Source organism: Chaetura pelagica, unplaced genomic scaffold (genome assembly GCF_000747805.2).
Source record: "Chaetura pelagica isolate M959 unplaced genomic scaffold, ChaPel_1.0 scaffold265, whole genome shotgun sequence".
In the NCBI taxonomy this organism is placed as follows: domain Eukaryota; kingdom Metazoa; phylum Chordata; class Aves; order Apodiformes; family Apodidae; genus Chaetura; species Chaetura pelagica.
The window spans coordinates 786962-802462 of record NW_009953449.1 but is presented as its reverse complement, the minus strand read 5'-3'; the positions used below and the strand labels follow the sequence as shown (position 1 = coordinate 802462).

General features: G+C 36.0%; 1 protein-coding gene across 1 annotated transcript; it reads right to left on the bottom strand.

The window, feature by feature from the left end:
* Positions 1–2440: 2440 nt before the first annotated feature.
* EIF2S3 (eukaryotic translation initiation factor 2, subunit 3 gamma, 52kDa) lies at positions 2441–14359 on the bottom strand. Its single transcript, XM_009998498.1, has 12 exons — positions 14347–14359; positions 13479–13580; positions 12867–12994; positions 12629–12750; positions 11146–11240; positions 9886–10044; positions 9044–9178; positions 8020–8114; positions 7012–7156; positions 6413–6582; positions 5197–5369; positions 2441–2880 (listed from the first exon to the last, which is right to left on the bottom strand). Exons 1-12 carry the CDS (start codon positions 14357–14359, stop codon positions 2817–2819), a joined length of 1401 nt encoding a protein of 466 aa, XP_009996800.1. The 3' UTR covers positions 2441–2816.
* Between the last annotated feature and the right edge of the window lie 1142 nt (positions 14360–15501).

Sequence of the window (15501 nt, the reverse complement as noted above, 5' to 3'; positions counted from 1 at the left end):
GTAAAATATAAAAATCATCACTCTGAAACACTTAGGAAAGTGAGAGAGCTTGCAAGCCATCTGTTACCATATTCACCCTGGTGAAGGAAATCTTAGTTTCAACTTCCTTAGTTTTACATGGTATTTCTTCCTCTCATCTCAATGTTGGCAGCACACTTCAGTGAATGCAGAGTGGGTGGACAGACACATCAGCACATAAAATATTTGCACATACACTGTTCATACTTAACACCCTGATGTTGCAGTCATGTGCTTCATGTGTTCATCGAAGTCTCAAATATTCCCATTATTCTTTACTCAAGTCAGCAGTCAAAGCTTTCCAGTTAAAAAATGTAATGCTTTGGTGGCAAAAAACTCCACAAAACCATGCATTTTACACCTTCCCCAGTGTGACAGGATATATCTGATGTTTATAAGATGTATCTCACTGTTTATGTCGTGTAAATCATAGCTGACAACTCAGACTACCTGTACATGCTCCTAACCTTCCTTCTCTTGGGAAGGATCAGGAACAGACTTTGAGCTAGACATAACATGGGATGGTAACAACTGTTTTTCTGCATGACACAGGATACATGCGCAAACAATGAACCTCAGTCTACCATCAGAAGGAAGTGGAGAATAGTTCAGAAAGTAAAAACCTGCCTTGGGAGAAGGCTGCAGTTGCTAAAATAAAAGCCTAGCCCAGCTTGGAAGAGTCATTGTGAAAGCAGTCTGATGCAACAAAGGGCCAGAAGCAAAATCCACTACCCAGGCATTTCATTGCCTGTTATCTCTCTAGTTCCTACCATCACACAAACTACTACTTAGTATTTCAGAGAGGAGGAGACACTTTCATAAAGCATTTAATGTTACTGATAACATATACCTAATAAAACTGATATGAACTACAGCAGCAGCAAATAATGTTTTAGAGCTCAAGTAATGACCTACAGTTATTTAGCTGAAAGCATATACGGCTCTAGTCCTAGCACTAGGGTGATACCAGTACTTCACATTTATTACCTACCCGAGTGAAGAAGTACACAAATGTTTTAGAAAGATTGTGGCACTTTCATTTTTCAAATTGCAAATCAAGAGATTAAGCCTACTCTCCAAAATATCTGGATACCTAAAAATGCCTACCAAGTGCGTAACCAATTTGTCAGATGCATTTCAACATGTCTGCATCATTACACTCATTCCGTGCATCTAAAAATAACTCTTTGGACTAGATTTCACCCTCGTGGTGATGCCATCCTAGACTCTGTGGTAGCTTTCTCTTTTGTGCTCACTCTCACACTCCCCAACTAGGTAAAATGTAAGTTTACCTAATTTATAGAACCCAGAATGAGCTTTCCAAAGCATGGAAGGTGCAGCCTTAAAACAAACATTTAAGATTGGGTACTGGTCAAGCACAAGGAGAACTAGGCAGAATTATAGCTGTCTCTCTTTTAAAAAGGAGAAACACTACACAAAAATTAATGTATTTAGTCTCAACAACATGTGAGGTAGAAGTACTTTACAAATGTAGAAATCGAGTACAGAAATGTACATGGAATAAGGCAACACAAAACACAATGCAAAATCAGGAACAAAACTCAAGCTGTTTCACCAAAGTCCATTTTGATGGGTGAAACGGTATTAGCCTTTAGAATGCCCTTGAAGATATTGAACAAAACTGAAACCAGGCTTTGAAAAGGAACACAGTATTTTGTATAAAAATACGGAAAGTAGCATGACTTACTAAATAGTCTAGTATATAAAATACCTAAAACTATGTACATTAGTACAAATGAAGAAGTTAAACCTAAATGGATGAAAGTATTAGCACCCTATAGTAAGTTCATTACCTTATGGCTACCCCTAAGCATGTGATTCAGGCTAGCTAACCAAAAGTGGTTTTGCAGCTTTTTCCTCATCTCTTCTGAATTCCACCTCCCCACTGCCCCACCCCCCAAATCATTCCCTTCTACATCCTTACCCAGATATTTTGTAGTTGAAGATCACAACGATAACTCGCTCAATATAACTTTGAAATAAGCAGTTTACTCATACTGTGTAAAGAGTTCTCAGGTCACACACACAGACTTCCACAATGACAAACATCTATGTTTCAGATTAATCACATTCTTTTTTGTAAATCCACTCTAAAATAAGGTGAAAATCAGTATTGCCAGTTCAAATCCAGTTTACCTGCAGTTATTTGGGGATTTAAGCCAAACTCCTTAAAGTATTGAAGTGTCAAATTTAAGTCAGTCAATGTTGCCAGCCTGATTACAAACCTAGAATCAAGTCAGAACCATATGAACTAAGAAGTGTTTGCTGTCTAAACAGAACCACACGTTGTGCAGAAAGGGAACTAGTCTTTAGGAAAAGTTTGGGGTTTATTTGCTCTTAAATCTTGTACTGGTTGAACAATCACTGCAGTCTTTTGTTACTCTCAGAAAAATTGTATGAATTAATGAAAATAAGCAATATTTTATTTCAATACCAGATTTATAGTTTGCATGTTACACTGGGGTTGGCTTGACTGATTATTAAACAGATATGTCTGGAACACAATGTAAGATAAGTTTGACATGCCATGGGACATGTACAATTGATTTCTACTAAAATATGGATAATTAGGCCCACTTTTATGCCTATTCTTTTACATTTGACATGGTGATAGGGACTAGTATTTTAGTAAGAGGGTAAAATTCAATAAAATGTATAAGGACAGCCATACAACTCAAAGAAAGTTTGCACAGCTTCCAATTCCACTGTGAAAATATACCCCCTCCAAAATAGAAATAGGCACTTCACTTTAAAAATGAAGCACTCTCATTTGTTCTTCAGTCATCATCAACAGTTGGCTTGATTGTTACTCCTCTTCTGATTTGACCCCAACCAATTAAACTGCAAAACCAAAAAACAGTTTATATTACTTTCAATAATGGTCAGAAACATCAAGGATAAATCAACAACCTTCTGTTATGCCTTCAATTCTCACATTTTTAATTTTCTCCATCCCTCTCCCACCCAAAATATCCTACAAGATTCTCAGACTGGTTAGTGGAAAGACAATAAAAAAGGATGAGGGACAGACACCACTTGTATGCTTGTAATCAGTTACGGATGTATCTTTAAACAGTAAACTAAAAATCTGAAAATATTGTAACTTAGGTTGTACTAACTGGGCTTTAAATCTACTTACAGCTTCCTATCTTTCACCTATGCCTGCAGTGCTGCATTACTTTCAAACAGAAAATGTTAAAATTCAGACAAAATTACAGTAAGATTATGAACAGAGCTGTAACTCTCAATGAACCTACAAAAGGTAACCCAACTCTCAGGTAAGTTCTACTATTTCTATTTCATAACATTAAGGCCCTTATATAGGCCACTGTTGCCTCAGAAAAATAAACCTATAAAAATAAAACAAAATTGTGGCCATTTTGAAAATCAGCAGCAGTCCATGTTATATTTATGTCTTTAAAATATTTCCAATTTCTGTCACAGAGATACATAGAAACCACATGTACATCTCAATTTAATTTGCTAAGCAGTAGAGCCTGTCTCCGGACCCCAGAAAACGAACTGAAGCATATTAACCCATTACCTGCCACATTTTAGGATCAAAACCATAGGTCTAGGCCAGCGTTGAATTAACTGTTCCTTGGAATCACTAGTGTCATTTGCTGTTTTAACCTCTGTGCTTCTATATATTTACTCTCTATTTTATACCTCCTGTTCATCTCTTGCTTTCTCACTGTCTTCCATCTTTCTAGTACTCCACTGCCCTAAGTTTCTTTTCACAGTACCAACTGTACATTGTATTTACTCCAACTGGATTTTATTTTGCTGCTTTTTGCAGTTTGCCTCCTTTCTCTTTTCTCAATTTTCAGTTTCCTTATGTTGTCCATATGTACTTCTAATGCAGCACAGAAGACAACTTTTTTAACAACAGGATCTTTACAGCAGACAGCCCCTACTCGTTCACCCCATAAACCAAAGATAAGTGGGCTTTCTGGCAAAAGTTGCTCTTGTTTTTCAAGTAGAAAGTAATCTACAGAAGCAACAAAACTCACGTTAAAATTTACACAAGCTGTTAAGCTATAGCTAAAAAACCCCACATAATTTCCAATGTAAATGGGTTTCCTTTCTTCCTTCTGCTTTTGCTGACTTAATTTGGGTCCTGTCTTTTTTTTCTTTTTCCTCCTCCATCCCTGCCCCCATATTCCATTCAAGGGATGTTATATTTTCCTTCTCGTTGCTGTTGTTTTTTGTGTTGTTTGTTTTAGTTTGGTTTTGGTTTTTTGTTTGCTTTTTTCTTTCAGGGAATATTCTCATGTCTAATTTGATAGCTAGCTCTGAGAGAGCAAGCCCTTAATTATCATCTACACTTTGCTGTTGATCTGAAAGAGGAACACACATCCATGGATATAAAGCCCGGCTCTTTTTCATACCGTAGGGACTTTTTGCATGAGCAGCTAGGATTCCTTGTACTTTCCCCTCATACTACAGGAGCTGTGCATAGTCAATTAATCTAAATTCTCTTATGTTCTTATGATATTCATGTAGTCTTATGGAACACATAATAGGTACAGCATGCATAAACAACTAAAGAGAAGGATGGCACCAAGCTTAAAATTAATCATCAACCAATTCTGCTCATTTTCAGCCTCCAGATGCTTCTGTGCAGCTGGCTATTTTACACTTGTAATTTGAATGGGTCAATCCAGTTGATAGTACTTTCCTCTCTACTCAGAGTACATAAAATACTCAAGCCGTAAAATGTCCCTCCTCCATTTCCCTGCTATTACTCCAAGGTTGCACTAGGAGTCACAGACAGTTCCACAGGTTGACCATCACCAACTTAGGTGTGTATAGAGACAGACTTTGGCTCTTTACTAGAATTTTCAAACCATGCTGTCAAGATAGCCTACTGTTAGCTAAATTACAGCACAGCTTTTCTGGCAACAAACCATGAACCTCAGATGTTTCCTTGTCTGCTAAAGTATAGATAAGTATAGTTAAGTATAGTTCTACCCTTTAAGAGAGGTGAGAAATGAAATGAAGCATCCCACAGCAATGTTGTCCATGTGTGAGGAGAATCCAGAGGAATTTTTAAAACAAACATATATTAAACTATTGTAGAGCAAAACCAGATCTGTTTATTTTCTTGTTAACAATAAAACAACCAGGTATTCTATCAATTTAGTACCAACTTACCGCCAGTGTTTCTCAACTCTTCGACTCAGGGCAATTTTTTCTCCCACTTCTGTGCATACTGGGTTAGTTAGCACAATCTTCCCCAAATCAGCCTTTACTGCACTGACTCTCCCTCCAGTAGATAGGGATCCTATGTTTACCATTAAAACTTCATTCTTTGATAGTTTTTGCACCTGAAGTAAAACATACAAAAATCTGAAACATAAGCTACAAAAATCTGAAATGTAAGTTTTAATATGAAAGAAAGCAACCAAGCAAGCAATATACTACAGAGTATTATGCACCTTCTGTTACCTAGCTGCCATTAAAAACAGGTATCTGAGAAAATGAAGAAACTATTGATATCTCCACACATAAACCATGCCAAACAATGTCAGTGGATAAAGTTTCCATTTTCATTCTTGTGAAAGGACAAATATATCTATGTTTGGTATGTGGTACTGCAGGTTCTTGTTGTAGAAAAATCCCTAGAAAGTTTATATGCCATTTTATATAAAACATACTGAAGATTTCACATACTGTATTAAAAGCAAAAACAGCCTGAGATATTGCTACAAATTGGCACATTATGCCATCCTATTAAATAACCTAGATATTCTCATTTACCTCTTGCCTACATACATCAAAACCACTTTTCAAAAGAGTTCATTTCACAGGATAAGGAGACACTTGAGGCACTTAAATTTATTGCTGCATGAAGCAGCTGATAGATTTTACTGCTAACACAGAAAATTATGATCTCTTAGATTGATTTGTGTGAAGTGGATCACAGAACATGACACTGTACTGTGCATCAAGTTCAGTTTAGTTTCAACTAGTGTTTCAAAACAACTGAGCCTTAGAAGTTCCTCTGAGAAAGAATCTACAAAAAGCATTAAGTAGGAAGTAGGTAATTATGTGTATAAATTATTGCACAATTAAATAGTCTGATAGCAAAGGAAAACAACTACCAGTATGTTTAGAAGAATACCTAGCTTTAAGATATAAGATATGTGGTGTTTTAAACTACTCTGATAGGAATTCCTATTTCTCTGAAAAGTATTCTTTTATAATATTAAGTAAACAGGTACATTCTGTGACAAACGTGCATGAACAGGGAGTAAAAATTACTACTAGAATTTTAAAAATTTACATACGAATAAAACTTTTCACAAGAATAAACTAGAAAAAAAACCCTAGAGTGCTGTCTTTCAAAAAAAAAAAAAAAGGTACAGACCTTTGCAGCTTTCTTGTCCCCTTCAGTGCGCACACCTAATAGTCGTCTCAGCAAGAAATAGGAAATTTCTAGCTCTGTAAATATTTCTGGCAGTGCTCCAACTGCACCAAGAACCTGGCCTACCATTCGGTCAGCCCGACACAAAGTTGGATCAATCTTAGTTCCAACACCTACAACACAACAAGAAAAGCCACAAGAAATGGAAAGGTAGCTGTCATATTTGCACATCAAAATATCTGAAAGAGATCTAAAAACAAACTAAGAATGTACTGAAAATTCCCTATTACCTGGACAGGACTTTCAGAATGTCAGCAAGACTGAGCTCTGTCTAAACAGATCAAGAAAAATTCTGCTTCTGTACTTAAAGCAAGCACAATTAACAACCCAAGTTAATCTGAGCTGGCCAGTGACACTCCGGAAAATTATTCATTGAACATTAAATGGTCACACCCATGTGGTGTCTCTGTCTCTTTCTACATACATGTATTATTTTAAATTTGTCATAGCCTTTTTGTTTACTTCATTTAAATTAATTGTTAATTGAAACCAAGTGTTTTCAATAAGCTTGAGTAAATATTTCCATAAGAGAATGTTCTTACCTATCAGACCTCCTGGAGCAGCATATTGTAGATCATTGTGTTCAGCAAAGAGTGACACAATTTTGGAAAAGATTGGCTTGCACATGAGTTTTCCTTCACTGTCCTTGGACACAATACCAGGCCGGACCTCAATTTCCTGGCCCACCTAATTACAAAAGTGAAGAAGTGATTAACTGGTTGTTTCACAGGAACGTGAACCTAACTGCTCCTCACAGATAAGACCTACTTCTCCCAAGATCTACTATTTATACAAGTCCTTGGTTCTGGGCTACTGTAGAACTGCAAGGACTTCTTTCGCACTGTTTAATGCAAATCAAACAACACTGAAAGCTCTGTATGTTTTAGCCAACGAAGCAATTGATTTTCTTTTCGATACAATTCACAAAATTGCTTTAGCAAAGGCTATTTATCAGCAACAACTCTAGTATTTAAATTTTAGGGTTTTTTAAAATTACATTTAATTTAGAAATGCTACAGAACTAAGGAAAATTTAGTTAATTCAATCAGTGTGGCAGATCAGCATCAGTAAACTTCAAGACAAAGAAAACACGAGTTGTATAAATGTTCAAAGACACAGTTTGCTTTCCAGTCTAACAGAGCAACTTTTAAAGTTTCCATCTATCAACAGTAGCTCACAAACAAAAAATCAAACACAAAGAATACTTAAACAGGCAAGTGGGACCTGTGGGAACCCACATATACTTCATAGGTACCTTTAAAGTTATTTTTCTCCCCTCTTTCACTCCAGTAATTCAGCAAGTGGTAGGACAGGAAAAATATTACCTCTCTCAATTTTTGTAAGCAATTAAATCAGCATAGTTATTAGCAAAATTAAGACTATAATAACAAAAATGTCTTGTTCTGCATAAACAGAAAAGATAGGTGCCATCTGACTGTGTCCTAGTTTAAAAAACATTAAATTATATAGACTCATTTTGTACTAAGCATGCAAAAACTCTGCTCATTGTTTTAATTACAATTTTCCAGAGAAGAGAGGGAAAAGGTTACCTTTAAAACACCCTTTAGAATACTGCCACCAGCTACACCCCCCTTAAGGTCATCGACTTCACAGCCAGGCTTATTGACATCAAAAGATCTAATTACTGAAAAGAACAGATCATAATCAGGTTTTTATTTAAGATCAGATTTTTAAAGAATTAGTGCCTTTCTTTAGCAAATTTGCTTCCTTATTCTTACTAAGGTCTACACATATTTATAAATATTATAGAAAATTAATTCAAGGATAACACTAAAATATCACAAATATTTTACTCTGAATTATACTTTTATTCTGAATAGAACATAATATAGTGTATATATAAATACAATTTTGCTCTCAAAAAAAAATTAAGCTGCTCACATACATGAACAGCTTTTTAAACTATTTCTGTGTAACAAAAAGTTAAATATCCTTATCTGAAAAAGAAAGCCATGATCAACTATATTTAAAAACTCCTTCAATATTTACAATGTATTTTTTTTTAATTTAGTAATCTTATTTTAATATAGTAATTTTTTATGCATTCTGAACATACATTTTGTAGGTCTCCAATGTTTTGTCAGGGATAAAAAAGCAAACAGATTAATTGTAGGGGAACTTAATTTCAAAATATGCTGGAAAACAACTGAGACCTTCAGAAGACAGGACTAACACAGAAAGTCTAACCAAGCTACGTGTAAGATTTTCACAGAAATAATTTCATTTTCAACAGTTTGTGAGTAATTTACAAAATTTAAATTCACAGCAACTGAAGGAATATTGTAAGACACAGACAGGCTTGCATTTTTATTGCATCTTTCTATTGCCATACACATAGAACAAACACAAAACCAAGTGATGACCCCAAACAGATTTAACTACAGCAATTAAATGATACAACTCTAGGAAAAAATTAAAGTTTTAAAATAAGAGTGCACTAAATACTCCTTTTAAACATATCTCCTTAAGGCATTCCAGCAGCATGCTGTCACAAGTGTAGAAAGTTGTAATACACGATTAGCCACAGAAGTCTGGACCTAAGCATTTACATACCAATAAGCCTTGGTTCAGATGTGAAGTCTCGCAATGGGACTGGGATTTTCTTCACTATATACTCACAAACTACCTCAATGTTGTATTTCAACTGTGCAGAGATTGGAATTATTGGAGCTCCTTCTGCAACTGTACCTAATCCAAAACAAAGTCCAACATGAAGCCTTAATATAATAATTACAGCAACATGACCAAGTGCTCTGCCATTGTAAAAAACGCTCATCAATTTCAAGGCATTTTATATGTATTTCTCAAATCAGTAAGTATCAGAGCATTTACTCTTCCCTTCAGCATTTTAGCTCAAACCAGACAGACTTCTTTGAGGCAGTTTTATTGCTTCTGGATTATTGCGTACTGGAGAGCTTTACAGTTGCTTTCTGAACATTGTGCCAGATAATAATCTGCTCCAGGGAAGAATCTACTCCTGATCATATTGTGATCAGAAATATTAAGATAATTTCCTCAGAGACTAGACATCTCAGTATTTGATACATCAGTATTTTAGGCAAGTTTCATTATGCCAGACTAAAATTCCTAACAAGTACTGCTTTGTTCCCTCCTGCACAGCAGTAGAAACAATCCAAAAAGGGACTATACCAAGAAGAAACAACAAATTCAGTAAAAGCTTATAGGTAAGACCTATTGCTATTATTTTCACATCAAAAGCTCTGACCAAACAAATAAGAAACACAACTCCAAAGGGCTACTTTTTCTACTAACAACATACACTAGCATGGTCCAAGTAAGAGAATTTTCTATAAACATACAGAAAACCACTAGTTCTATGTCTCAACACAGAAGAATTTCCACCACTAACTGGATTTCTGCTGTTGAAAACTTACCTTGTACAAATGCAAGAATCTGCTCGTACTGTTCTTTAGCCTGGCTCTCCTTCACCAAATCAATCTTATTCTGTAGAATCAAAATGTGTTTCAGTTTCATGATTTCTATAGCAGCTAGGTGTTCTGAGGTCTGGGGTTGAGGGCATGACTCATTACCAGCTGAAAGAAGAAAAGTGACTGCAATATAGAAACTACAAAGACAGACAAAACTCCTGCAATTAGGACATCTAGTTTCCATTATATCCTTATACAAAAAGACAGTAAACTCTCAGTAAGCTAGATCTGAAGCATTCAAGTTAACAAGCACTTACACTTCCCCATTCTACATGCTCCCAACAGAAACACACATTTAAAATTTCCAAAGAGCTAACTTCTGTCTATTTTAATTATTCCATTCTTTAGGTCTTTAGACATCACAGTACTGACTGTAGCTTAACAGGCAATTCACCTTTTAAGAAGTATTCTATAATTCTATTGTTTTTTCTTGTCAGCTAGATCCCCAAACTCTACAACATACAATGAAAATATCAAGCATGCGAATAGGGCGGGTATCAGCATGCTTTGGATCTTAGCCATACAAGAAGCCAACTTGGGCCTGATGTGCCATTATGGTAGTCAATCACTTGAAGTTCAGTCTATCACATTTTCTAGGTCTTAACACGCAGAAGGAAATAGAGCTGATCAGCTATCTCAAACTATTTAAGCTACGATATCTGAAGTTATTGTTCTTGTTGACATGCCCTATCCAGGTAACATAAGAGCTATTTATCACTGCAGAGCACTGAATTGCTCTAGACATTAAAAAATCCATTTTATTTGCTTCCTGTCATTTGCAAATCAGATTACAAATTGTCTAATTTAAGATAAAACTACTGTACCTTGATTCTGTTCATAGTAATTGGGGTTTATTATTTGAACTCATGTTTGTGGACCCTCCTGTATGGCTAAGACTATGTATTTAAATCAAACTGAAGCTTCAGAGAAAATCAAAATGTACCTGTAAGCTAAAACATTTCCTTAAAATGCTAAAAATTTTGCAGTATTATACCTCTACAAGGTATCATCTTACCCCATTAGTCTTCTATCAATTGGGCCAGCTACCAGACTGATGAGTATGTATAGCTACGTTTAAAAAAACAGCTTGTTAGGGTACATTTTTTAATTTCCTTGCTTGCTTCATTCTGCTAAATTTGAAACCCGTATAAAGTTGCTTCATGATATTAAAAAGATAGAGCTCTGCTTTTCTGTAGCAAACATTACCTATCAACAGTAAAGCTGCATCCATTACTGCTGCGCCGTTCAACATAGTAGCCATCAAAATATCATGCCCAGGACAATCCACAAAAGAGACATGCCTGTTGTAGCAGAAAGTTAAAAGAAGGCCAAAAGCCAATTACCAACAATTTCTCTAATTGATTTATGTAAGTGGCTAGGCAAATATAAAGGTTAAAAGCATCTTTAAAATCAATAAATAAACATTTCAAGACAGAAACTGAGAATTAATCCCTCCAAAATATTTCCCATAAGAACACAAAGACTACTGAGTGGCTACTAAATAGTTTTTCTGATTTTTAAGATTTGATACCACCTATCCATATTAGGTACTGCTTTCATATTTCACAAATTTGCTTATCAATTAGACTAGATGTAAATGCACTAGAATTAAAAAAAAAACAACACTCAAACAAAAAATCATTTGATTTCTCTATTTTACAAGACATCTCCAGATCTCCAATTTTAGAAAATTATGCATCATTAATTACGCAGTTATAAGTGCACTTTACTTAAAGAGATTTATTCACAATGTTACAGCGCTTAGTTCCAAACTTATTATTTTATTGCGCAAACCATAACAGCTGATTCACTACATTCTTTCCTGAATGCAGTCAGTGAAGAATTCTTGTTTCCTGGTAGCATGCCACCAAAAAGCAAAGAACTAATGTGCTGCTTCATTGACCATATTAAAAATCTGCTATAAGCAAATAAACAGTAAGATAAAAGTATCCAAAGCTTTTAACCAATAGTTTAACTATGGCTGCATGACTGTCACACTCCAACAGAAGTTATTATGGGAACAAGTGCTCTAATGGGAATCTGAAGAAAGGAAGGAAATATTGGATTACAGTGCTAGGTGTATTTTACACATAAGCATGAACTAGGAATCTGGTACAACAGTCTTTGCAACCACTCTCATTTGAGCAATCATTTTAAAGATCCACATAGCAATTGTTGTGCTTACTATGCCTGCACAATGACCATACTATGCTTTCTTAGAAATGCAGCAAATAAAGGACACCTGGCCTCCAGTTGGAGGCCCAATCTCACATTAAGCATCAGGGTTTCATTTACTACCAACTTTGAAGACTTTTCAGCCTCTAGGAAGTAGTTTAACAAAGATCACCCACCAGAAAGGAATTTTAAAGATGTGTTTGAGAGTTCCACATCAGTTCTGTTCTTTTAGTGGCTTTAAAATGTACTTATATCAATAGCAGAAAAATTTCACTTCAGAGTCCTGCAAATACCTGAGCACAGAAGGCACAGGTGTTCTCTATCATGGACTGTGGTGCATCACGACTAATAAAAACAAGGCATTGTAGATGATACCTGTGATCAGCAGTGCCCAGCACCTAAGAACGTCTGGTCTGCCATAACAATACATTCAGCTTGCAGCTCAATTCTGACTGTCTTCCATTATGTAAAAGGAAGTAAACACCATTTATAGCATTCGTTTTACAATAGTTACCTGACTAGTTTGAAGTTCCCTTTTGTGCCAGGAATATCTGTAGGAAACTCATCTGGGGTGCTACTTCCACAGGACCGGTAACACTCTGGCCGAGAACAGCTTGGGTCATCCAGCTTGTATATCTGTAAGTGATTTTTAGAAATTAAGTTAAACTCATCAAGGGTTAATTAATTATAAGCTTACATGAACCCCAAACTATATTAGCAACATATCTGCTATATTTATACTAATGACTCACCTTTGCATTAGCATAACCCAGCTTGATTGTGATATTTCTTTCCAGTTCATTTTTAAATCTGACAGTATGAACTCCAGATATAGCTTTGACTACTGTCGACTTTCCATGGGCTACATGACCAATTGTACCTATGTTTTAAAAGCAAACATTTGTCAATAAACTATTTTTAAATTTTGTGCAATATTCCATTACAATCAACACATAATTACCCCAAACTCTCTGTAGCTATTAAGTCCAGAGCTCCCAAGAGAAGCATGTATGGCTTTAATATTTCATTTCACTAATTTTTGTTTAAACAAACAAAATCCTCAGTTGAGCTCCCGATGTACAGATACTTGCATTTTCATAAAACTAAAGTCAATGTTCGATTTTAAGGTAAAATAAACTTCGCTTTAGCAACTACTCCCCACTTCATTCAGTAGTGTTATTGAGGTTTGACAAGTCTCTTCCTGCACCTTGATAAAATTTATATTAAACACATATTATCTATATTACTGTATGTTTCAGTAAGAATTTCTTTAAAATGTTCTTGCATAGGTACCATATGTTACTGCATGAGCATGAGGAAGAATCACATTAATGCACCTTTCTTTTTTGGAAGTTTGGTTTTACCTATATTAATTGTTGCTTGTCTGCTGATGACTTCTGGTGAAAGAGGCGTCAGCTTGGTAACATCCTGTATGAGGGAGATTTTACGATTTATTAATCTTGTACCTAAATGTTTAGAGCGTACTATATGTATTTTCTTAAAAATTATCCAGTAGTTCCATTCAGCAAAATCCAGTTGAGCTCATTAAACTAATTCTAGGTATGCATTTCAGTCTTTCAAATGTGTGAAATAGGACCGAAAGTGCATAAAATCCTGATCGTAAATCAATTTTTGTTGTAAATCAAACACTGCCTGTAAATCCATACAGGCTGCAAGATGTTAAAGATGAAAGTACACAAAAAACCTGAAAAGAAGCTCTAACACACAAAAACCCCCGCTTACCTACCCCCAAACTTAAATTACATATAACAGGCAAATTCAAATTAAGTTTCCATGTGCTACATGGTAAATTGCATACATGTTTGAAAACCAAAGGTTCGTCAATAAGCAGTTGTTTTAATTGGTGTAACTTTCCATTACAGTCAACATATAATTACAACTACTTGGATTCAGTAGGTTCAGAGACTTCATTAGCACCATGGATTTCTTTTTTTAAAAGAATATATATACATATTCCTCAACTATTATGTTTTAGGTACCAGAGGAAAATTCTGCTATCCTAAATAGATCCTTGCATGAACCTACTGGCAGCATATGGAAAATCAAACAACCTACAAATACACTAAGTATAGTTAAAAGACAACTCTGAAAGAGTTGTTTTGCTGGGGTTTTTTTGGTTGGTTTTTTTTCAAGCTGTTTGTCCAAATATTGGACAATTCAATGCTGAAATCTGCAGAAATGTTCCTCTGTGCCATTTTTGAAACCTCTTACAGTTAATTTCCATCCTGCACTGAATTCATATGGATGAGCTGCTCAGCTCAGGCCGAGATTCACAATGTCAAAAGAGTCCTCAGTGCAGGAGAAGATACAAATATTTTTCTAAGATACAAACACATTAATCGACATTAAAACATTTATTGTATATACTGTTACACGCAGGTTCTGTGTGTAACAACCAAATAAACACAGATGTGTAAAAATATAGCTCATCCATTCTATTCTTAAATATTACATTACTAAAATGTTTATGTTCCATTCAAAGCAAGTTTTGCCCTCGTAACAGGCAATTTATATTTCTCGTATATCTAACTTCAAATGACTACACCAACTGAAGTCACGGATGGGAACATGACCTGCAGATGGCACCATCTAGCAGAGTGACAAGCACGTAAGCATGATGCAAATCCTGTCATCAAGAGAAATGTTCCTGGTGCACACAACTATGCACGCATGCATTTTTTTCCTCGGGACTGGTATAAGGGTAAGCTCAGCTACAAGCTCCAACCAATTCTAAGTATTTGAGGGTCAACTAAAAAAATACAGCATGGGTCTTAAAAGGTATTTCCTACTGACCTCCCAATTAGGCCTATCTGTGCACTGACTGGCAAATGCCATAATCAACAATGAAAAACAGTAAAAATGCTTTGAAATTACTACGTGCTTCACTAATTAACGACAACACACTTTGCTATAACCAAAAAAGAATTACCGTGCTCAAACCCCCGAAACATCAAACATGTAGACTGGAAAGACGAACAAGTCCTTCCAGTTTGCTAAAAACCAGGGAGGCAGTACCAGGACTTTCCACCGATTCTGTCTGCATGTATGTGTCATAAGCGAGACAGACCAGGGGGGATATTTAACAGACAAGGCTACCACAGCATCAGACCACTGGAGCTGATTTTCTTCGTAGTCAAGAAAATTTTCCAGACGGCCCAACCACGACAGGCAGGCCCTCAACCCACGCAGCCCTCTCGGGAACAAAACGCAAACATGTGCCTCTACTTCGAGGAGGAGAGAGCCTTTCACCCCACTAAACCTCGACAGCCCCTTCGAGGAGGAAAACGCAGGGATTTACCCCTGTGGCACGAAGGCTCCTCTGGCACAGCCGGACGGCGGGCTGGGCGGACTCGCCCCACACGGGCC

What these genes read in the sequence shown, in the direction of transcription:
- EIF2S3 (XM_009998498.1), bottom strand. An exon ending in ACAAGCAACAATTAATATAG is followed by an intron (nt 12,995 to 13,478) that starts GTAAAACCAAAC and finishes TTTAAAACATAG; the next exon opens with GTACAATTGGTCATGTAGCC. An exon ending in AGAGTTGAGAAACACTGGCG is followed by an intron (nt 2,881 to 5,196) that starts GTAAGTTGGTAC and finishes TTGGTTTTGCAG; the next exon opens with TTTAATTGGTTGGGGTCAAA.